The 24,793-nt window shown below is 43.8% G+C and overlaps 1 protein-coding gene across 1 annotated transcript in view; it reads left to right on the forward strand.

The window, feature by feature from the left end:
* The first annotated feature begins 9,016 nt into the window (after window positions 1-9,016).
* Window positions 9,017-24,793, forward strand: part of KIAA0232 (KIAA0232 ortholog) — a 50,119-nt gene continuing 34,342 nt past the window's right edge. Inside the window, exons 1-2 of the mRNA XM_068975081.1 lie at window positions 9,017-9,266; window positions 24,380-24,517. Coding sequence (XP_068831182.1) covers window positions 9,036-9,266; window positions 24,380-24,517 — 369 coding nt within the window. The 5' untranslated portion in view covers window positions 9,017-9,035. The remainder of the gene's footprint in view (window positions 9,267-24,379; window positions 24,518-24,793) is intronic.

Genomic DNA, 24,793 nt, shown 5'->3' on the forward strand with positions numbered 1-24,793 from the left:
CTCTGGGACGCAGGTAGGCACCCCATCTTCTGGTACGAGGAGGAGTGTCTGTGCAGTTTGCAGGCACGTGAGGGGCGTGGGAACTCTAGGAAAAAGAGCCGACGGTTCTCATTTAGCCCAACACAGTCATCTGCTGGAGAGCGTCAAAGCCAGCCTTGTCAAGTAGAACTGTGATGAGAGAAATGTCCTGTGTTTCATATTTGTAGGGCCACTGCTAGCCACATGTGGCTGTAAGAGCACTTGAAATGTGGCTGAGGAACTGATTTTTTTATTTAAATACCCAGTGTGACTAGGGGCCACTGTATTAGACAACGTAGTAAGGCTCTGGAGCAACACTGGGGTGACATAATGTTTAGGTGAAAAATGCAGGATATGAAAGTATATATTCATATTTAATAAGTAGAAGTAATGAAAGCTTTTAAGTTCTGTGTGAAAATAGTCACACAAACACTGACAATCATACCAGTATACTAACAGTGAGCTAGAGTGGAGAAACTGTATGTCTGCCCTTCTGCTTCCATATTTTAAAAAAATCCTTTAAAAAGCCTTTACAGTAAAAATGTATATTATAAACTTGTGCATAAAGAAAAGGGCTCCAAGACCCTGAAAGAAAGCTTCAGCAAGTGAATATTTGCTTGAGCAGGGCTGTGCAAGATTTTTCACTTTGCCCAGAGAAGCCAGGTTTACGACTGTTCACGGCCTGGTGCTCTTTGTGATCAGCTGTGCTGTGACACAGGTGAGTTGAGAAGATAGCCCACAAGTAACACGTATGTTCCGTATCAGAGAATGTGCTTTTTGAAATAATTTTTATGAGTTTTTGTGCAAACCTAAAAATATGTATGTCACCAAAAAAGAAGTGGGGGGGAGTACCTTAGTATGTTTTAGTTTCTGCCGCGTGTCTTTTCCACTTGAGCACTAAGGAAGCTGAGCTGCCGAGAGTGTCTCCTGTAGCTGTTTGAGAACACTGATGGGAGCTGCCATTTGGATTGTTTTCATCGCTGTTTGTGGTGTCACAAAGAGTGTAAGGCCAGGGCACTGTGTTTCTTACAACATTGTTACATAGGGGAGGAAAATCTGAAAGGTCAGTGGACTTCTTCAGAACCCCCCATTAGCACCCCCAGACCTGCCGGAAAAAAAAAAGACTGCTTCATCATTAAATGACTCATTTGAAGATGGTGGCATTACCATGTTTTGTCTGGCAGTTTGGTGGAAAAGTTCTTATGTAATGACTTATTAAGATGTGTTTTCTTTTCTCCTAGATAGAGAAATCATTTGGGACTAATTATATCACTCTGAAAACATGTGGACCAGATAATTACAGAATTAAATGCTTTCATTTTTAGGATTCAGTTTGTTGTTCTGGTTCCCGGTCTGATCGTAGCTGTCACAGGCCCCAGGGCCCTGACTGACTGCTGGAGACGGAGGGTGACGTGGGGTTTCTTGTGTGGGGGGCGGCGGGGTTTTGGGAGTGAGCAAGGCTTGACGGACGATTCCCCGCCCCCCCACTCCACTGGGCTCACAGTAGTAACTTGGCCTGGAGGCTCTCTTCAACCCCAAAGTCTTTGAGGGGTGATGTTCGTTCACTCCCAGGACTATTTTTAATTCTAGAGCCCTTGAAACACGTGGAAACGGTACAGTGGGCCGCACAAGGAAAGTGGTGTGTGCTGAGCGCCTGCGCCTGTATTGTTGGGGACAGTGTGGCCTAATAGTGCATCTGTGCACGGTCCAGACCACGGGAACCGGGCCGAGGGGTCCTCGGTGCTCCTGCGGATGCGCTCGGTCCAGAACACGGGAAACAGATCCAAGGGGTCCATGGCGCTTCTGCGGGTGCGCACAGCGCGGAACACGGGAAACGGGGCCAAGGGGTCTTAGGTGCTCCTGCGGACGTGCGCAGGCCAGAGCACGGAAAACGGGGCAGACGAGTCGTTGGTGCTCCTGCGGATGTGCACAACTCGGAACACGGGAAACGGGGCTGAGGGGTCCATGGCGCTTCTGCAAATGCGCGCGGCTTAGAACATGGGAAACGGGGCAGATGGGTCCATGGTACTTCTGCGGATGCGCACGGGCCAGAACACGGGAAACGGGGCAGACGGGTCTGTGGCGCTTCTGCGTCCATCCTCTGCACTCCACCACTTAAGCTCTTCGCAGTCCCATTGGAACTTGTGCTAGAGATCAGACTGTTCCTCACAAAAGCAAAGGCTGCTATGACTAGAACTAGGTTATTGTAAACGAAGGTGATTTCATAGTTTTTTTTTTTTAAGGATAGTGAGGTAATTGAGTATTTTTTGTACTAAAAGCTTAACGTATTTTACATAATTGCTGTTCTTCAGATAATCTTATTCGTGAAGAATCCTGTAAGAGTAAGCGGACAGTTGACAAGGGGAGTTTATAATAATACCTCCTTCCACTGGTAGGACATTTCGTGAAATGCAGAGGCCACAAATAGTTGGAGGCATTTCTCACTTGCTCATTTGCAGCAACCTTGCGAGAAGTCGAGAGGTCGGGAGAGCAAGGATTTACTATTCTCTTTTACAGATAAGTTACGGGCACCAAACCTAGGTTGGTGTGCGTTCCACTCGTTTGTCTTGTCTTCATGAATTAAAGAAGGTGCATCCTTCCATGGGCATTTGATTAGCCATATATGTATTTTTTTGGTTTCAAACCACTTAAAATTTAAAGTAAAAAAGACAAAAGAAATTCTAAAATGAGAGTATTATTGTTGGACCTTTAAAATTATCATTTATGCAGCCCACTCTTTAGGATGGTTTGGGTTAATTTTGTGTGGGAGAAGGACGCCCAAGATAATTTGAAGGTTCTTTTTTTCTCAGTGTAAACCTTTGTAGAAGAAGAAGTTGGAAAAATGGGACAAAACAGCCTTTGAATACATACGGTTGTGCTTTTTCTTTTTCTTAGAGAATTTTAACTAAATACAGTTTACCTTCATGCTAACTCAACTTCATGTTCTGAAATGAGTGTGAAGGCAAATAGACAGAGTTTGCCATTTTGGTGTTTGCCAGCTGTGTTCTTGAACTTGCCAGGTGAATGATAAGTGGGGTTTGCATATGCTTGTTGCTGCTGCTGCTAAGTCGCTTCAGTCTTGTCTGACTCTGTGCAACCCCAGACGGCAGCCCACCAGGCTCCCCCATCCCTGGGATTCTCCAGGCAAGAACACTGGAGTGGGTTGCCATTTCCTTCTCCAGTGCATGAAAGTGAAAAGTGAAAGTGAAGCCGCTCAGTCGTGTCCGACTCTTTGCGACTCCATGGACTGCAGCCTACCAGGCTCCTCCGCCCATGGGATTTTCCAGGCAAGAGTACTGGAGTGGTGTGCCATCACCTTCTCCAATATGCTTGTTAGATCCCAGCATTGTTTTGGCCAAGTGGTTAAACAGGTAACTTTCAGTTCAGAACTAGAATATAAAGGCTTCCATTGGGTCAAATGTTTGCTCCTCTGCCAAAGGCTTGCAGCTTAGGAGAAGGGAAGCTTAGTTAACAGCCCACTATTTAAACCTGGGTCACCTGTTAACAGTTGAGGTTCACAGCAAGGAGCTTCAGGAATATTTAGACCTGTTGTTGTGTTACTGGAGTGCTTCTGTCTCTGACCCTTGTTGTTAGGGTCCTCTCCCTGGTGCTGCCCAGCTGACCACATAGCCCGATGCCCCTCCTCCCCGACATGGCGGCCTTTCCTCTCTTTCCTCCAGTCCTCTGAGTCCATTCTGCGTAGACAGTAAAAACAAACTGTACCCCTAATGACTGTAAGGAGATGGGCGATTCAAAATTTATATGAAGTCGACTACGGAACACGTTACAGCAAGAATCTCTTAGGGGTAATGATGCAAGGTGTTAACTGGCTTTGATGAGATTATGGGCATTCAATGTGTTTTGCTTTATTTTGTCTCTCACCTATTTCTTGGATCCTTTCCCTTGGCTAAATCTCTTAATGACAACAGAGAGATTCCCACAACCATGTTTTAAAATAAACATAGTACACTAAAACAGTTTTTTTGTTTGTTGGTTTTAATCAGTCTTTACAGTGAACTGAGTCTGTTGTGTGAATTTTTAAAGTCTTTATGCATTTAAATGATGGAGAAAAGCCTTCCACTACGTTGTTCACAGTGAAACAGATTTTTAGGAGTTCTTTGGCCAAGACAATGAACATACCCTTCATTAATGATGTTTTTCTGATTCCACTGTACTCTGGATGTATATTGTTGGATTAAATTTCCTAAACTTTTGTTTAGAATTTTTTGCATCGGTGTTCATCAGTTCAGTTGCTCAGTCGTGTCTGACTCTTTGCGACCCCATGATTCGCAGCACACCAGGCCTCCCTGTCCATCACCAGCTCCCGGAGTTCACTCAGATTCACGTCCATTGAGTCAGTGATGCCATCCAGCCATCTCATCCTCTGTCGTCCCTTTCTCCTGCTCCCAAGCCCTCCCAGCATCAGGGTTTTTCCAGTGAGTCAACTCTTCTCATGAGGTGGCCAAAGTACTGGAGCTTCAGCTTTAGCATCATTCCTTCCAAAGAACACTCAGGGCTGATCTCCTTCAGAATGGACTGGTTGGATCTCCTTGCAGTCCAAGGGACTCTCAAGAGTCTTCTCCAGCACCACAGTTCAAAAGCATCAATTCTTCGGCGCTCAGCCTTCTTCACAGTCCAACTCTCACATCCATACATGACCACGGGAAAAACCATAGCCTTGACTAGACTGACCTTAGTCGGCAAAGTAATGTCTCTGCTTTTGAATATGCTATCTAGGTTGGTCATAACTTTCCTTCCAAGGATTAAGCATCTTTTAATTTCATGGCTGCAGTCACCATCTGCAGTGATTTTGGAGCCCCTCAAAATAAATTCTGGCACTAATAATATCTTGAGTGAGTGAAGCTGCTCAGTCGTGTCCGACTCTTTGCGACCCCATGGACTATAGCCTACCAGGCTCCTCCCTCCATGGGATTCTCCAGGCAAGAGTACTGGAGTGGGTTGCCATTTCCTTCTCCAGGGGATCTTCCCGACCCAGGGATCGAACCTGGGTCTCCAGCATTCCAGGCAGATGCTTTAACCTCTGAGCCACCAATCTTTAAATATCCTTTAAAGATATTTAAATAGCAAGAAAATTTTAGGTTCCTGTTTCTGGTGCTCTTTGTTCCTTTGGGTGCATTCACATTTTGTTCTGTTCATTTTCCTTCTGCCTAAGAGACTTCCTTTAACATTTGTCTTAGGGCAAGATTGCTGGTAATGCTTGCTTGCTTCTTTTTCATGTCTGAAGAAGTTTTATTTTTCACCCTCACTTTGAAATGTGCTTTTGGTGAGAATTCTCAGTTGACAGGTTTGTTGTTGTTGTTCTTGTTTCAGTACTTGAGAAGTTTCTGCCTGGTTATCTTCTCACTTGCATTGTTTCCAACAATCTGATGTCATTCTTATCTTTGTTCTGTTCTCCCAAACGGGCTCTGCACCCTCCACAACTAAGATTTTTATCACTGGTTTGAATAGTTCATTATGTGTTTCTTGTGCCTAGAGTTCATTGAACTTTGTGGATCTGTATGTTTTGGTTTTGATCAATTTTGGAAACATTTTGGCCATTATTTCTTCAAAATATTTCTTTCTATCCTCCTCTCCCTTGCACTAAGTAATTGTAATATGTAACAATTCTGTCTTCCAATATGTAGTTTTCTTAAAGTTATCACACAGCTCATTAAAACTGTTAGTTTTAAAAAATTCTTTTCCTCTCCATATTTTGTTTTATGTAGTTTTTGTGTATGTGTGTGGTTTAAGATTCAGTAATCTTTTCTTCTCTAATCTGCCGTTCAGTTCAGTCGCTCAGTCATGTCCAGCTCTTTGCAACCCGGTGAAGCACAGCACGCCAGGCCTCCCTGTCCATCACCAACTCCCGGAGTTCACTCAGACTCACGTCCATCGAGTCCGTGATGCCATCCAGCCATCTCATCCTCGGTCGTCCCTTTCTCCTCCTGCCCCCAACCCCTCCCAGCATCAGAGTCTTTTCCAGTGAGTCAACTCTTCACATGAGGTGGCCAAAGTCTTGGAGTTTCAGCTTCATCATCAGTCCTTCCAGTGAACACCCAGGACTGATCTCCTTTAGGATGGACTGGTTGGATTCACTTGCAGTCCAAGGGACTCTCAAGAGTCTTCTCCAACACCACAGTTCAAAAGCATCAATTCTTCGGCGCTCAGCTTTCTTCACAGTCCAACTCTCACATCCATACATGACCACTGGAAAGACCATAGCTTCGACTAGACGGACCTTTGTTGGCAAAGTAATGTCTCTGCTTTTGAATGTGCTATCTAGGTTGGTCATAACTTTCCTTCCAAGGAGTAAGCGTCTTTTAGTTTCATGGCTGCAATCACCATCTGCTGTGATTTTGGAGCCCAAAAAAATAAAGTCTGACACTGTTTCCCCATCTATTTCCCATAAAGTGATGGGACCGGATGCCATGATCTTCGTTTTCTGAATGTTGAGCTTTAAGCCAACTTTTTCACTCTCCTCTTTCACTTTCATCAAGAGGCTCTTTAGTTCCCCTTCACTTTCTGCCATAAGGGTGGTGTCATCTGCATATATGAGGTTATTGATATTTCTCCTGGCAATCTTGATTCCAGCTTGTGCTTCTTCCAGCCCAGCGTTTCTCATGACGTACTCTGCATAGAAGTTAAATAAGCAGGGTGACAATATACAGCCTTGACGTACTCCTTTTCCTCTTTGGAACCAATCTGTTGTTCCATGTCCAGTTCTAAGTGTTGCTTCCTGACCTGCATACAGGTTTCTCAAGAGGCAGGTCAGGTGGTCTGGGTATGCCCATAGTTGTATCCTATATTTTTAATCTCAGACATTGCAGTTTTCATCTTTAGATATTTGATTTTTATTATCTTTTTGAACTTATGGAATGTAGTCATAATTGTGTTTTAGCCTTTTTCTCCTAACTTCTGTGTCAGTTTTGGGTTGGTTTCAGCTCGTTTCCTCCTCATCTCCACCCCCTCTGTGCTCCATCTCTTTGCACGCCTCCTAATTGTTTAGTCTTTTTCTCCTCCTAACTTCTGCGTGGATTCTGGGTTGGTTTCAGCTCGTTTCCTCCTCGTTCCCCCTCCCTCTGCTCCATCTCTCCGCACGCCTCCTAATTGTTTAGTCTTTGGCCACACTGTGCAGCTTGTTGGATCTTAGTTCCCTGACCAGGGATTGAACCTAGACCCTCAGCAGTGAGAGTGCACAGCCCTAACCCCTGGACCGCCAGGGAATTCCCACATGTCTGCTAATTTTGATTAGGTGCCAGATGTGGTAAATTTTATCTTCTTGGGTGGTGTAAATTTCTTGAACTTTTTTCGGGGGCCTTAGTGAAAAAGTTGGAAGCAGTGTGGCCTGTGGGGCCTTGAATTTTAAGATGTACTAGGCAAGTCCAGAGCAGTGTTTACTGTGAGGCTAGTGACTCCCCCTTACAGAGTTGAGATCCGCTGAGCCCTCTGCCTGATGTGGCCGGAACTGTGAGGTTTTCCAGCCCCGACTGGCGGCAGCAAGCAGCGTCCCTAAGCCCTGGGCCTGGCTCCGCCTTTCCTGCACGATGATCCTTCCCTGGGCACTGGCTGGGTCCTCGCCTGCGTGCCCCGATTGACACTCTGCTGGAGGTGCAGAAGCAGCCCTGTGCTAGTGTCTGGTGATGTCTTCTGGGCAGCTTTCCCCTCGCTGGTGCATTTTCTCTGTGATCTTCAGCTGCCTTACCTTCTCTCGCCTACCTCCTAGAGCCACTGCTTTGCGTCCCCACATCGTCCTGGGGGACCTTCGTCGGATGAGCACCGACTTGTGCACCTGCTTCAGGTGGTGTCCCAAATTGAATGGACTGTTTAATGGATGATCCGCCTGGCATCTTGAGATCCAAAGATGTTAAAAGAATTTGGGAAGATGTTTTGAGGGTCAGCTGGAAAAGTTTAGCAAGTAAAACATAGAAAATCTTTGCTTTGATTTATCTAGTTTTTATAATTCAGAAAAGATGGTATGGTAAGGAAGATTTTAGAAAGCGGCAGAAGCCATATGACTGTGTGCATGGTCAGTCGTGTCCAGCTCTTTCTGACCCCATGGACTGTAGCCTGCGAGGCTCCTCTGTCCATGGAATTTCCAGGGAAGAATACTGGCGTGGGTTATCATTTCCTACTCTAGAGGATCTTCCCGACCTAGAGATCAAACCCACATCTCTTGTGTCTCCTGTGTTGGCAGGTGGACTCTTTACCACCGTGCCACCTGGGAAGCCCGGAATATAGTAACCTAGTGATGCATTAATCTGGTAACATCGTCCTGTGGTGGATTTAAACTTGTATGTAACATCTAATGTGTAATTCTAGATGAAATGCAGGAAGCTGAGTCTTAAATTTTTGGTAAGGAATGTCTGTCTTTCTGGCTTGATGGTCTTACTAGAAATAACTGTTCATACATTTTTTTAAAAGTCACTTTTGGTAGCCCTCTGATTATCTACCAAGATTCATATAAAAGCTGATCCAATGAGATTTACCTATTACTGTTAGTTTTCATTTTCTAGTGGCATAAATCAATCAAAACTCTAGCATAAAGAATATTATGACTAAATAAAGCCATTATTATATTAGTTTGACATGTTGAAAGTGTTAATCTAGTGGGAAAAGCTATTAAAAGAGTGGCATGTATCGCAAGTGATCAGAGACTCAAAGAGGAATGGTTCATTTGGATTTTTTTTCAAAAGATCAATAATTTATATCTATACATAATGCTCCCTTTTTTTCTCTCTTGTTTTTGTAGGTTCTGCTGGAGACTTACATTTGGCCTCGATGTGAAATTAAAGTAGAAAATCGTATCTACATGTATGTTAATATCAGGATGTTGATTCATTGGTCATGCCTGCAGAGGGAAATTCAGTTGTAGACGGCTGACTGCCAGCAGAAATAAATGCTTACCCTAGATGTCCAGCATCTCTCCTTTTTACTGGAGTGAAAATCCCCTCCAGACACCAACACAACGTCACTGCAGAAAATGCTTCGCATTTTAAGGATGTCAGCCACCTAAGTTCATGCGCCCTGTCTGTACAGTTGCTGTGGACGGTTTACCATCTGAAAGCTCCTCCAGCTCTTACCCAGGCCCCGTCTCTGTCTCTGAAATGTCTCTGCTTCATGCTCTGGGTCCCGTGCAGACCTGGCTGGGACAAGAGCTGGAGAAATGTGGCATTGATGCCATGATTTATACTCGATACGTCCTCAGTCTTCTGCTGCATGACAGCTGTGACTACGACCTGCAGGAACAGGTATTTGCATTCTGTAAATGTTCTGTGAAAGCTCATGATTGTGTCTGCGTGTGTGCATTTTTCCTCCCGAGAGTGCTTTCGTACTCCGGAGCAGGTAGACGGCTGTGGTCCAGAAACTTTTAAGCTGACGAGCCACGTCACCGAGCACACCGTCTGGTGCGGTCACTGTCTCTGAGACTTTCTCCATGTTCTGGCAGACTCTGGATCTTGTCACGGACGGTAGTAGTTAGGTGACCTATTGCCTTGGAGTAGCACTGCTCCAGAATGTTGGTTTAGGAAAATGAGACATGATTACAAGTTTTAATCATTGTGTCTATTAACACTCCTTAACGTTTCAAACTTTAATATTTCATCTCCAACAGTGACGATAAGCTGCTTATTAATCCAAGTGTGTGTTTTGAATCAGGAGACTTAAAATTTTGATAAAGCATATAACCTTGAATACTCAGTGGATATAAATTTGAGCAAACTCTGGGAGATAGTGGAGGACAAAGGAGCCTGGCATGCTGCAGTCCATGGAGTCGCCGAGTTGGACCCAACTTTGCGACTGAACAATAATAAAAGCACCTTAAATGAGCCATTATACATATTACTTGACTTAGGTGCCTAGGTGAATAAAGCAAACAAATCTGTGTTCTTGACAAAGATCTCAACTTTGGTCTCACTCACCAGGAGAAGCTGTTGAGCGCGAGGCTTGCTGAAAGGGAAGCAGAGCTCTCAGCACCGGGCGGGTGGTTTCTGAGTGACTGCAGGGCACAGATTTCACCTGAAAGGGAGTGACTGGGACTTCCCTGGTGCTCCGGTGGCTAGGACTCTGCGCTTCCATTGCAGGGGCCACAGGTTCAATCCCTGGTTGGGGAACTAAGATCCCACATGTGGCGAGGTGCAGACAAGCCGAAAAAGAGAGTTGACTGTTTTGTGGGCAGTTTTTAGTTGTTGTTTTAAACCATTGTTAGGAACACTGAAAGCAGGAGCAGAATTTCATTGACAGAAGAAACTGGCTTTGATGTTCCGAATCCCAGAGGAGTCTTATAAATACAGGGTGTTTCACAGCAAGCCTGACACTTGCCACGCGTTAGTTGTGCAAAGTGTTCTTCACTGCTGGTGTTTTCTCGTTCTTCCTACATTTTCCTTGCTTCCAGATTGGTTACTGGCCTATCTGGTGACAATTGGGTCAAGTAAGGTTTTGAAGGATTTGACGTGTAAAAACCTAATCATCAGAAAATGTGTTATTTTGGTGGTCAATAGTTTGTATAATTTTCTTGCCAAAGCTCTATTATTGTCCGTCATCTTTCCAGTAAATATAAATATACTTTTTTAGGGGCAAGCAAAATGCTAAATCTACCAAATAGACTAGAGATCTGTTCAAGAAAGTTAGAAATACTAAGGGAACATTTCATGCAAAGGTGAGCACAATAAAGGACAGAAACGGTATGATTCTAACAAAAGCAGAAGGTATTACGATGTGGCAAGAATACACAGAAGAACTGTACCAAAATGGTCTTAATGACCTGGGTAACTGTGATAGTGTGATCACTCACCTAGAGCCAGACATCCTGGAATGTGAAGTCAAGTGGGCCTTAGGAAGCATGACTATGAACAAAGCTAGTGGAGATGATGAAATTCCAGCTGAGCAATTTTAAATCCTAAAAGATGATGCTGTGAAAGTGCTGCACTCAATATGCCAGCAAATTTGGAAAACTCAGCAGTGGCCACAGGACTGGAAAAGATCAGTTTTCATCCCAGTCCCAAAAAGCACTGCATAATTGTACATATTTCACATGCTAACAAGGTAATGCTCAAAATCCTTCAAGCTAGGCTTCAACAGTATGTGAACCAAGAACTTCCGGATGTACAAACTTGGTTTAAAAAAGGCAGAGGAACCAAGATTAAATTGCCAACATCTGTTGGATCATAGAAAAAAACTAGATAATTCCAGAGAAACATCTACTTCTGCTTCATTGACTTCACTAAAGCCTTTGACTGTATGGATCACAACAAACTGTGGAAAATTCTTAAAGAGATGGGAATACCAGACCACCTTACTTGCCTCCTGAGAGACTTGTATGTAGGTCAAGAAGCAACAGGCAGAACCAGACATAGAACGACAGACTGGACAGACTGGTTCATAATTGGGAAAGGAGTACATCGTGGCTATATATTGTCACCCTACTTATTTAGCTTGTATGAAGAGTACATCATGCAAAACGCTGGGCTGGATGAAGCACAAGCTGGAATCAAGATTGCTGGGAGAAATATCAATAACCCCAGATGACACCACCCTTATGGCAGAAAGTGAAGAGGAACTAGAGAGCCTCTTGATGAAAGTGAAAGAGGAGAGTGAAGAAGCTGGCTTAAAACTCAATATTCAGAAAACTAAAATCATGGCATCTGGTCCTATCACTTCATGACAAATAGATGGGGAAACAGTGGAAACAGTGAGAGACTTTATATTCTTGGGCTCCAGAATCACTGCAGATGGTGACTGCAGCCATGAAATTAAAAGCCACTTGCTCCTTGGGAGAAAAAGCTATGACAAACCTAGGCAGCACATTAAAAAGCAGAAACATTGCTTTGCTGACAAAGGTCCGTCTAGTCAAAGCTATGGTTTTTTCAGTAGGCATGTAGGTGAGAGTTGGACCATCAAAAAGGCTGAGCACCAAAGAATTGATGCTTTCTAACAATGGTGTTGGAGAAGACTCTCGAGAGTCCCTTGTATGGCAAGGAGATCAAACCAGTCAATTCTAAAGGAAATTAACCCTGAATATTCATTGGTAGGACTGATGCTGATGCTGAAGCTCCAGTACTTTGGCCACTTGATATGAAGAATCAGCTTACTGGAAAAGACCCTGATGCTGGGAAAGATTGAAGGCAGGAGAAGGGGCTGACAGAGAATGATATGGTTGGATGACATTATCGACTCAATGGACATGAGTTTGGGCAAACTCCTGGAGACAGTGAAGAACAGGGAAGCCTGGCGTGCTGCTGTCCGTAGAGTCACAAAGAGTCAGAACTGACTGAGCGACTGAACAATGAGCAACAACCAAAGTACAAGAATTATTATTTCCAGAAATGAGAAAGGTGTTTCTGTTAACTCAGAAATCATATACTTCAGTTGTAAATATATGCTCATATGAAACAAGTCAGAAGTATTTAAGTGTTAGATGCTATAGGACATTGAAAGGGGAAAACGCGTAGGACTGCTGCTGAGATTCCAGTTGAACACTTACGTGATCAGACTTGTTTGTGAACCCCTTAGTTCGTTCTTCGCTGTAGGGAGCTGGGGACAGGGGTCCTGGCTGCTGTCAGCGCGCTCCGTGTTTGCGCCTCCCTGTTCTGGTTCATGTTTAGGACACAGGACAGATAAAGTCCAGTGGAAACGGAGCATGCCTAGAATCACAAGGAGAATCCACTGGGAACCAAAAGGATCCTGAAACCCTTTTCTGCTCATCCCAGGCTAGCACAGTGCCAATAAGTCTCATGCTGGTGGGGAAGGTCACATTGGAAATGCCCTTTCATAGGAGGGGACCCAAGGGTCAGCCAGCCCCTCGGTAACTTTTCCGAGTCTCAAGGAGGAGGAGGATATGCTCAGAGTTAGGGCAGGGAGCCACGGAAGGCGCTGAGCTGACCTCCTGTGCCTCAGACTGCGGCCAGGTGTGCTCAGGAGCCTGCTGTAGGCGAGGAGGCGTGCCACCTCCCTGGTCCCTGAGTCACACCCAGGGTGGCCTCACTGCCCCCGCCCCCACACACACACCCGCATCCATTGGATGTCAGATGACTCCACTTTGGGGATGTTTGTTTCCTCACATCTTTTCTCATCCCTCAGTCCTTGAATTAGCCTGACCTTGAAAATGACTAGTTTTAAGGTCATGGCTTCAACTACTGGCCTTATTTGTCATAATCAATTCTTGGTTTTTCCCAGTTTTGGTTAAAAGAAATAGAGAGCTCCTGAGGTCTAAGAAACAGGTCTGTACTTGTCCCAGCATCCCTGGACCACGGGGTAGGAAGTGCAGCCGATCAGGCCCTCACGTAGGTCGAGGCTGACAGGCAGCCACAGTTAAGTGTGAGCCTGTGATCTGGGCGGGGCTGGGAGTACCGCTGTGGCATCAGCTGATGCCTGTGTAGTCGTGGACAGCAACCGCCTTCTCATATGTAGACACTGTAGTTGGGTCACAGCAATTTTACTTCCACAAAGTTTTCTTCCGTTTTTTTTCCTTTTTGGTTAAGATTACCATATTCGGATAAACGTATGCTTAGATGAACCAGGTATTCACTATAAACTACTTTTAGCTGTAAATATAAAGCACTTTTCTAATCCATCCTTCAAGGCCCAGGTCACCTTTCTCTGTGAATGCACTTCTGACAGCTCCTGACGAAAACGATGTTGTCGTCTTCCAAACCTGAGCGTATTTCTGCTCTGCGTTATGGTTAGTTGAATGTGTCTCTCCCAGTAATTTATAAGATGTTTAATGGCAGAAATCATATAATCATCTTGAAATTTTTTAACTTATTTTTTGAAATAATTTGAAACATCAGAAGAATTAGAAGAATAGGGCAAAGAATTTCAGTCAGCCCCTTACTGCTAACATTTCCCCACTTTTGCTTATTTCTCCCCTCTCCTTTTGATGCCCATCTCTCCTACATGAACCAGCATATTATTTGTTGATTGCCACAGGACAGTTATAAAATCGAGGAAATTAACTCCAACACATTATGACCTAGTATACTGTTGATGTTCAGCGAGGTCCTCCATTGTGTTTTTTTTCCTTGAGTAGGGTCACGCGTTGACTTTCGGGGTCGCGTCTCTGTGTAATTTCTTTTAATCTGGACTGGTTGCTCGTCTTTCCTTTGTGTCTCATGATGCTGGCGTCTGAAGCGTACAGGCCAGTTATCTTGAAGAGTGTCCCCTATTATGGGTGCGTCTGCTTCCTCCCGTTTAGAGTCCGCTCATGCCTCGGGCCAGTGGCGTTGCTCAGGCGGGGAGCTTCCTTCTTGGTGCGTCCCGGCGGACAGCATGCGACACCAGCCTGTCTCGCTCTGGTGGACGCTGACTTTGGCTCCGCTGGTGGCCGCCAGGTTTCTGCACAACGAAGCTGAGCACCTCGCTGTGTGGTTTCCAGATCGCCTGTCCAAGGGAGACTTTATGAGCTCACCACCAGGGATGGCTGCCACCTGGATCTGTTGTCACTCTTGACGGTCACGAAATGGCGATTCTTTTCCTGACTCAGTTATGCCCTGCTCCTTCGGTCGTCGATGTCCTGCTTGCAAGTGCCTTCATCTTATTGGCGTTCGTGTTCTGTGTGTAGAGAGCGGACCGCAGGCCAGGCGCAGTGCCGCCAGCCGCTTCCTGCCACGCCTTGAATTGCTTTACTTTTTAAAAGAGAGTCTTTGTTTGTTTACCTGTTTAGTTTCGCGTTTATTTGGCTTGTCTTAGCCTCAGTCTTTCTTTGACCACCATATTTAAAAAGAAACCTTCCCTTCTCAGTCTTTTCTCCCTTATTTTCCTTCATAACACTTTGTTTAACCAGTGAACTTGCTCAGTTGTGTCCGACTCTTTGCGACCCCATGGACTGTAGCCCACCAGGCTCTTCCATCCATGGAATTTTCCAGGCAAGAGTACTGGAATGGGTTGCCATTTCCTTCTCCAGGGGATCTTCCTGACCCAGGGATTGAACCCAGGTCTCCCGCATTACAGGCAGACGCTTTGCCGTCTGAGCCACCAGGGAGGCCCATGACACTTGTTGCTGCCCAGAATTGTGGGATTGTTTGCCGTGTTTTCTGTCTATCTGTAAGTCTCCTCCGCCGGGATATTCAGTTCACGGAGTTAGGGACCTTGCCTGCCGTGTCTTCTGCTGTATTCGTAGCCCTTAAGACAATTCATGGGATGTAGGAGAGGCTCAGATATTTATTAAAGAAATGAACAGACGTGCGCTGCTTTCTCAGGCGTGTGACTTGTGTGTGGGTGGTGGGGGAGCATGGTGGAGGTGAGTGCAGAGGCTGTAGCTGCACACTGGGGCCTGTCCTTCAGAGAAGTTACTGAAGTTTCTTCCCTCCTCACCGCTGCCATCTCTCCCATCTTGAAGTGTACACATTTCCGTGGTACTGTGCACATTCATAATGTTGTGCAGCCATCATCCGTCTCCGAACCCTTTTCATCTCATAAAATGGAAGCTTTATAAAATTCCCCCTCCCCCCAGCCCCAGGCAACCACCATCCTATCGGTTGGCCAAAAGGTTTGTTGACGGATTTTCCCAAAAAAATGTTAATGTAAACCCGAGTGAACTTTTTGGCCAACCCAGTGCTTTCTGTCTTTATGATTTTTGACTGCTCTTAAGTAAGTAAGTAAAGTTGCTCAGTCGTGTCCAGCTCTTTGCAACCCCAAGGACTGTAGCCTATCAGGCTCCTCCCTCCATGGGATTCTCCAGGCAAGAGTACTGGAGTGGGTCACCATTTCCTTCTCCAGGGGATCTTCCCAACCCAGAGATCGAACCTGGGTCTGCCGCATTCCAGGCAGGCGCTTTAACCTCTGAGCCACCAGGGAAGCCCCTCTTAAGGACCTCTTATCAGTGGAATTGTACGATATTTGCTTGTTTTCTTGTGACTTATTTCACTGTGCAGCATGTCTTCAGGGTTCATCCGTATTGCAGCAGGTGTCAGAATTTCCTTCCTTTTTAAAGCCGAGTAGTAGTCTATCATACGGATATGCCGCATTTTGCTTAGCCATCCATTCAACAGTGGACACTCGGGTTTCTCGCACGTGTAAGCTGCTATGAGCAGTACTATTGTATGAACACAGGTAGGCAAATGTCTCATCAAGATGCTGCTTTCAGCTTTGAGAGGTGTTGTCCGGAAGTGGAACTGCTGGACCTGTGGTTATTCTGCTTTTACGTGAGCTGCACTCTGGTGCACTCCCACCAGTAGTGAATAGGGTTCCATTTCTCCACATCCTCGCCAACGCTTGTTCTGTCCTGTCGGTTTGTTCGTTTCTCACAGTAGTCATCCTAATCGGCGTCTTGCAGTTTCACTTACACTTTCCCTGATGAGTGATGACGTTGAGCATCTCTTCACGTGTTTATTGGCCGTTTACGGGTATCTTCTTTGGAGACTCCCGAGTCTTTTTCCCATTTTTGAATCTCTCTTGGTGGTGGTTGAGTTTTAGATATTCTCTACCGGTTTTGGATACTAACCCCTTACCGGATATGTGATTTGTGGCTATTTCCCCCTTCTTCTGTGGGGTTTGCCTTTTCACTCTGTTCATAGTGTCTTTCATTGCACTAAATTTAAAAAACCTCATGAGCCAAGTTTGTTTGTTTTTTCTTTTGTTCCCTATGTCTTTGGTGTCATATCCAAGAAATCTTTGCCCAACATTTCTAAGTTTTAGCTTTTACGTATAGGTCTTTGATCCATTTTGAATGGACTTTTATGTATGTTGTGTGTTAAGAGTCAAAGTTCCTTCTTTTGCATGTGGATACCTAGTTTTCCCAGCATCATTTGTTGACAAGACTGCCCTTTCCTCATTGAATGGCCTTGACACCCTTGTGAAAACGTTTTGAGGATGACCGTAAGGGTGTGTTACTTGGCTGTCTGTTCTAGTCATTGATCTGTATGTCTGTCTTTAAAGCAGTACCTCACTGTCTCGATTTCTGTCGCTTTGTCAGTTTCTTGTCTCTTTTTTGGCCGCTCCATGTGCCATGTGGGATCTTAGTTCGCTGACCAGGAATAAAGCTCCAGCCATCTGCATTGGAAGTACAGAAGACCACTGGACTACCAGGAGAGCCCCCGTTTCAGTTTCTTTTAAATCCCTTAATTGTATCTTCTGCCTCAGAGTCCATCATTCTACAAATGTAGCTGGATTTTTGCATTTTCTGTTTTTGCCTACAGGTTAAGAAAGAAGAATCCTAGTACTAATTGCTTGTTGAAATGGTTCATTTCTGTATTCAGCAGAACTTGTTTGTTCTTTTAGCCCACTTGTTAAGTACTTTGCGGTATATCCCTGTTAGCTTAGCATTTCATGGCTTGGAAAGGCTAGTATTTGCAGTGTTTTCCTTTCCCATAATCCGTAATGATAGCCACTGACCCATCCTACGTTCCTCAGGCTTCTTGCTGCATATACTGTATTTCAACAACCATTCACTTAACAGACATTAAATTAACTTGATACATGAGGAGTAGGAGTTAGTAATAATGGTGGCTGCACAAGTTCATGTCCGAAAACTCCCTCAGATACCGTAGTGAAAAGGGTGGGGTTTTTTCAGTAAAATCTTTTCATGCAATAGAGAAAGTGGTCTGAGTAGAAATACTGCATTTAGTGCACATGTATAGGCTTTTACTCACCACGTGAGTGCCCATGACATGCTGGGCATTGATGGCGGCAGGATGGTGAAGATGACTGAGGATGGGCCCTGGGAGACAGCTGCCAGGCTAGGGGTCCCTACCGTGCTCTGGCTGCAGAGTCTGGGGCAGAACAGCCTTGAAAGGAGACAAACGAGTGATCATAGAGGCAGGAGGGCCTGATGCTGGGAGCCAGGGGGGTGCAGTGAGAGGAGGGAGGAGATTGGCCTGGGAAGGGTGAGCAGGAAGCCAGTTCGCAAGAACCTGTCATTGTGCTCCACTGGGGGATTGATATTTTAGTCCCAGAGACAGGAAGACCCGCTGCTGTGTTTAGTCAGCAGTGCCAGCTGGCAGCGTTGTGGTGGGTGAGCGGGGTTGGGCAACTGAAAGCAGGAAGGCCAATGAGGAGCATGTTGGCTGATGACCTCGTAGGAAAAATGGATGTACTTAAGGTGACATTATGCTCATTTAATTTGTGCTACTCACTTAGAGGCAATTTACAGTTCCTTTGAGCTGTTAGAAGTGAATTTATTACTGAGGCCTCTCTTCAGATTCTAACTGCATCTTTCATTCACACGCAGTCAAAAATCTGGCATACGTTGGCTTAATTGGGAAGGAATGTCATATATCTAGAAGTCTGGAATCAGGACCGCCCCCGCCTGGTTCAGCAGAGCTTCCCTGGGTATCCTCAGGGTGTCTGCTTGGCTCCCTCTCCCCGGCCCTGCCTCCCCATAAGCTTGGTTCTGAGCTACTCCCTGGGGCTGGAGGGCATAAGAAGGTGAGCATCACGTTTGGCCAACGTCCTGTCCACCTGCTATGGTTTTTCCAGTGGTCACTATAGATGTGTAAATTGGACCATAAAGAAAGCTGAGCACCGAATAACTGATGCTTTTGAGCTGTGGTGGTGAAGACTCTTGAGAATCCCATGGACAGCAAGGCGATCCAACCAGTCCATCCTAAAGGAAATCAGTCCTGAATATTCATTGGAAGGACTGATGTTGAAGCTGAAACCAATACTTTGGCCACCTGATGGGAAGAGCTGACTCATTTGAAAAGACCCTGATGCTGGGAAAGATTGAAGGAAGGAGGAGAAGGGGACGACAGAGGATGAGATGGTTGAATGGCATCACCGACTCAATGGACATGAGTTTGAGTAAACTCCGGGAGTTGGTGATGGACAGGGAGGCCTGGCGTGCTGCAGTCCAGGGGGTCGCAAAGAGTCGGACAGGACTAAGCGACTGAACTGAACCACACGCTCCAGAGGGTGTGGTTCCTGCATTCCCAGCAGATACCTTGGGGCAAGGGAGGTGCTTTATTTGAACTGCTCACTTCTGATTGGTCACATGCCCTTCTCTCAGCCAATTCTATGGCAGGATGCATGAAACGTGCTGATTGCTATTCAGCCAATCAGGGCCCAGAGCTGGGAGAAGCCTTAGTCCCATTCAGGCGCTGGTGGTTCCCGTGTTCCAGGACTGCTAAGGGGAAGGAGTGGGCGGCGACAGCAGACGTCACTGATCCCAGCTGTATTTCAGAATGTTGTGTTCTTTTTCTTCCTCCAGCTCTCAATTGCCTTTGTGGTAGATGACAGCCAGACAAAGTCAATCAAAACTCTAGCCTTAAGTTCCCTCGATATAGTGTCCGGAGAAGTACCCAATAATAGGTTCTCAGCCATAGCTTCTTTGGGGACTTGATAATTGCGTTTTATCTTCGAGGTTATGACTTTGAAAAATCATAACTTGATTTAGTGAATTCATTGTTAATCAGTCGCTCAGTCGTGTGCGGTTCTTTGGCGACCTCATGGACTGCAGCATGCCAGGCCTTACTGAGTTTACCTAGTGCATATTCTGCACACGCCTAATGTTATATGGTCATGTCTAAGTGGACTTTTAATGAGTTTGCAGCATAGAAACTATAACAATAGAAGTATAGAGATTTTTTTATACTGTGTTCTTTTAAAACCTGATTGCTAGTTTAATTCTAAAGGTTAATAGGTCATAATACATTCACACAGTACATGAAGCCCGAAAATAGAAAAGGGGAGCTCTCAAATATAGTAAATGGAAAGAGCAGAATACATAACAGGTATCACATATGCTAGTGTGTGTATAGCTTTGCCTGTAGACTTGGTGCTATTTCTTCATGAATTCAGCCTAAAGTCACAAGGCAAAATAGCACTTAAATGAAAATTTGTAATAAGGTAGACTCACTCTAACAGCTAACGTTGCTTGAGTCGCAGTTAATGTCAGGTTGCATCATGTCAGAAGTTAAAACAAGCAACACTTCCATTGCCAAACAAATCTGCACTGGGTATGTTGTGCAGTTCCAGCAGCATCTTTCACGCCTTAACACGGTGCAGAGGAAAATGTCTTATCTTGGAATCTGTGTAACGGTTCAATGCAAAGCTCCCACTTCACTTTCACTTGGGAGTGATTGATCTGCAATGTGATAACGTTGAAAAGGCACATATCAAGAGAGGAAGCGAGCAGAATTTTATAAATGCCTTCTAAGCAACAAATAGTTACCATTAAACCCATGCCTGTTGATTAATACCCGTATTCGGCAGTATCTGTTTATGTGAAAAGACATTTTCAAAGGTGAGATACATAAAATCTTACAAATCAGCATTAACAGGACAGTTAGGTAAGGGGAAAAAAGTCATCAGGTTGGAAAGGAAAAACAAAAACTCTTTCTAATGACATGATATAGTGTTATAATAGAAAATCCTAAGGAAGGAAATTAGAAAAATTCCATTTACAGTAGAATCAAAAAAAATTAAATTACTAGGAATGTTTAACAAAAGAAGTCAAGACTTGCACAGTAAAAGTTACAAACATCATTGACAGAAATCAAAGAAAACCTGATAAATAGAAAAGCATTCCATGTTCATAGTCAGAAAACTTAGTATCAGTAAAGTCTCAGTGCCCCCTAAACTGATCTGCAGGTTCAAGGCAACCCCTGTCAGAATCCCAGCTGCCTTTGTTGGAGAAATTGGCAAGCTGGATCCTGAAATTCATGCAAAATGCAAGGGACCCAGAATAGCTAAAAGAATTTTAAAAAGAACAAAGTTGGAGGACTCACACTTCCAATTTTAAAACCTACTGCACGGCCCCTATAAGCAAGCCGGTTTGTTCCTGGCCTACATGTGACTGGCTGTACATAACGGAACTGAGAGTTCAAAAATAAACCTTTGTAATTTCCAACTAGAGCCTTCAGTGGGGAAAGAAATGCCTTCAGTAAAAGGTGCTGGGACAACAGGGCCACCATGTGTAAAGAATGAAGTTGGACTCCGGTCTCATACCACATATAAATACTAACTCAAAATGGGGTACAGGCTTAAACGTAAGAAGTGAAACTGTAAAACTTCGGAGAAGACATAAATCTTCATGACTTGGGTTAGGCAATGATTCTCTAGAGAAGGTACCAAAGCACAAACAGCCAAAGAGGACATCAGTAAATTGCCTTGATCACAGTGAAAAGCTTTCATACGTAAAAGGACATCATCAAGAAAGTGAATGGACAAGCCTGGTGTCTCTTCAGAAGGTTGAACCCTAGAGTTAACCGTGTGACCCAGCAGTTCCACTCCTAGGTATATCCCCAGCAAGACTGGAAATACATGTCCATAGGAAAACTTGCATTTGAGTGTTCATAGCTATATTATTCACAGTAGCCAAAAGGCGAGAAGAATTCAATGTCCCTCAGTGGATGAATGGGTAAACGAAATATGGTACATCCATGCACTGAAACATGAGTCATAAAAGACGATGAAGGACTGGTAATACGCCACAACATGCATGAGCCTTCCAAGTATTACACTGAGCAAGAGAAAGCAGGCGGGAAAAGAAGTCGATTGTGTAATTTCATTTATACGAAGTACCCAGCACAGGAAAAGCCATAGAGACAGCAGGATAGTAGTTACCAGTGAGCTGGGGGAGAAAGGAAATGGGACGTGACTGCTGGGGGGCGCAGGGCTTCCAATTGGGGTGATGGAAAATGTGTTAAAATAATGATGATTTCACCTTACCCTGTGAATTATACCAAAACCCCCTGAATTGTATATTTAAAATTGTATATTTTAAAAGTAAATTGTCTGTGGTATGTGACAGACAAAGCAAGTACCAGACACTTGTTCTAGGTGAAGGTATAGGAACTCTTTTCATTTCTCTAGTCTTGACTTACAAATTTTCCATTAAAACAACAACAACAACAACTTTTGACTGTTCAGGGAGTCTGCCCTAATTACAAGAGAAATTGTGGACTCCTCTTCCTGCTCACCAAGAGTCAGGCTCCTTGGTGGTCTCTCTGTACATTTCTTTCAGACATTTGAATGCACATTAACAGGTGTGTGTGTGTCCTTGAACCAGAAATGAAATCCTACTGTTGTATGAACTACTTCTCTTCTGTACGTTGGGAATAGCTTCTCATGTCAGTAGGTGTGCTCATAATCTCCTTAACGGCTGTGTCTTACCGCCTGGTCAGTTATAACTTTTTCACGAAGTCCTCCTCTCTTGACATTTAACTTGTTTGTCCATGTTTGCTGTTGAGAACTATATGATGAACATCACTATAGCAAGATCTGTGCACATTTTGGTGATTTTTTTTTTTTTAGGCTAAATTTCCAGAAGTAGAGTTACTGATCAGAAGTACATATATGTGTTTAAGATATTGGATGTGTATTGTCAAACTGCCCTCCAGGAGGACTGTGTGTCCTTGTGAATTTTGAAAGTTCCTCTGCCTGTCTATGAATACTTTTATTTGGACCTTTAAATGTGTTATTAATCCTGCTGAGCTTAAATATGGCTTCAGTAGAGAAACGTGTTCATAATGCTCGGTAACGGGAAAGCCAGTCTCAGCAACTGAAACAGAAAGGAGCCCTGTTCTGAGTAATTACACAGACCTTTTCTGCCTTTGTTTTATACACCGTGAGCAGCAGAGCCAGTTTACGACGGCCCTCCGCCTTCAGAAGCTTTGGCTCTACTTGGTCATGGGTCCATTCCCATCCTGTAAAAGAACAAGCTCTATCTCCAGAAGATATCACTGATAAGAAATGTCAGTGTCAGGCTTCAGCTGTCATGTAGCCAAACGTTAGATAAGCGGGAACAGACTGAGAGCTCTCACTTGGCCATCAGGCACATTTTCCCTTGGCAAATGGAATCAACACCTCTCAGGCAGAAAATGGTTTTTGGGTTCATGAGATCATCAGTCGTGCCCAAGAAATTACGTTAAAAGTATGTTAATTACGATGAGTATGGAGAGGAGGGTCCTCCCACTCTTTACCTGGTGTTAGAAAAGTAATTTTTATATATTTGATCAAAGTAAAGACTAGATAGACAGTTGATGGTATATGAATTTGATCCTTAAAGATCTTGTGAATTAATTATTATTGGGCTTTTCTTTCCTTATTCCAGCTCATTCATTAATTCATATCCATTTCCTGAGGGCTTACTCTAGGCCAGATATTCTTTGGAGTAGTTTTCTTAATTTGCCTTAGGCTTTCTTTCTAATCTTTTTTTTTTTTTCCCCTAACTCTTGTTGTATGTCCATTGGTTTTAATAGTAACTTACCAAATGAAAGGCAGAGTGAAGTAGCCGAGCAATTAAAAATATTCAAGTCCCAGTTTAGAGAAGTGAAGTAAACCTATTGAAATATTATGTAGCCAAAGAATTTGTAGTAACATGCAGGTAATGTTTACAATATAAGTTAAGTGCAAAATTATACAGATAGTGTGAATTCACTCATGTTTTTTTCTTTTTTTTAAGTGTGTGAAAATTGTTCTAATTTTCGCTGGTGGTAGAATCATGGAAGATTTGCTTTCTTCCTATTTTTCAAATTTTCCTTAGTTTTTATAACAGGCATATATAATCAAGGGGAAAATAAGCTAAGAATACTAACATAGAATATTGTATATCTGTTGCTTTCTGGACTGCAAGATATAGAAATAGGAATGAACCATCCAACTGTTAAATGTTAAAATCTATTAGTAAGGGACTTCCCTGGCTGTCCAGGGGTTAGGACTTTGCCCTTCCACTGCAGGGGGCCATGGGTTTGGAGATCCCGCATGTCACCTGGCATGGCCAAAAAAAACAAGCTAGTAATATGAACACTTGCTATTGACAGGTGGGAAGTACGGAAAAGAGGACATTTGTGTGTATGATTTTTTATATGAATGGCTGAGTTATTAGCATTTCCTACAAACATAAATGGGTGAGATTTATTGAGATCATAAATCCTAAATAATAATCTAATAGTAATCTCAGTGCTGCTGCTAAGTCGCTTCAGTCGTGTCTGACTCTATGCGACCCCATAGACGGAAGCCCACCAGGCTCCCCCGTCCCTGGGATTCTCCAGGCAAGAATACTGGAGTGGGTTGCCATTTCCTTCTCCAATGCATGAAAGTGAAAGGGAAGTCGATCAGTCGTGTCCAACTCTTAGCGACCCCATGGACTGCAGCCTACCAGGCTCCTCCATCCATGGGATTTTCCAGGCAAGAGTACTGGAGTGGGGTGCCATTGCATTCTCTGAGTAATCTCAGTAATAGGTATTAAAATGATGGATTATCCTGAGTAGTCTGGTTGATTACTGTTCTGATTGACAGCGTTCTATGGCTGGATAATATAATTTATTAATATAATATAATCATAAAATAATATTATTATAATTTATTAATGTGTACCAACTTGTGAATGAAGATATTTGTAGAGGAAATGTGTGTGTAAGTATGTGGGAAATAAGAAGTGTTTGAAACTTTATGTTGATCCCTGAAACTGGTCTTAATTTTATTTCAGGAGAATGACATCTTCCTGGGCTGGGAAAAAGGAGCTTATAAGAAATGGGGAAAGAGTAAGAAAAAGTGCTCAGATCTAACTCTCGAAGAAATGAAAAAACAGGCTGCTGTCCAGTGTCTTCGATCTGCTTCTGATGAAGTGAGTTTACGTTTGGTTTCTAATACTCGGGAGAAAAAGGGGGGAGGTGTTTCTTAAAAGTTTATAAATAATACATCTTGACCAAAAAAAAAAAAAAAACTTAGAAAAATAAAGTACTCATTATCTTACCACTGTTACGTAAATATTATCATGTTTTCCTTTGTAGCATCTTTCTGTATGTATTGAGTTTTCTATGATGTGTTTTTTTTTTTAAGTACTATTGTGATTAGGGAATACCTCATTTTATATCTTTTCCCCACTCAACATATATTTCAC

Source organism: Capricornis sumatraensis, chromosome 7 (genome assembly GCF_032405125.1).
Source record: "Capricornis sumatraensis isolate serow.1 chromosome 7, serow.2, whole genome shotgun sequence".
NCBI classification, from domain to species: Eukaryota; Metazoa; Chordata; class Mammalia; order Artiodactyla; family Bovidae; genus Capricornis; species Capricornis sumatraensis.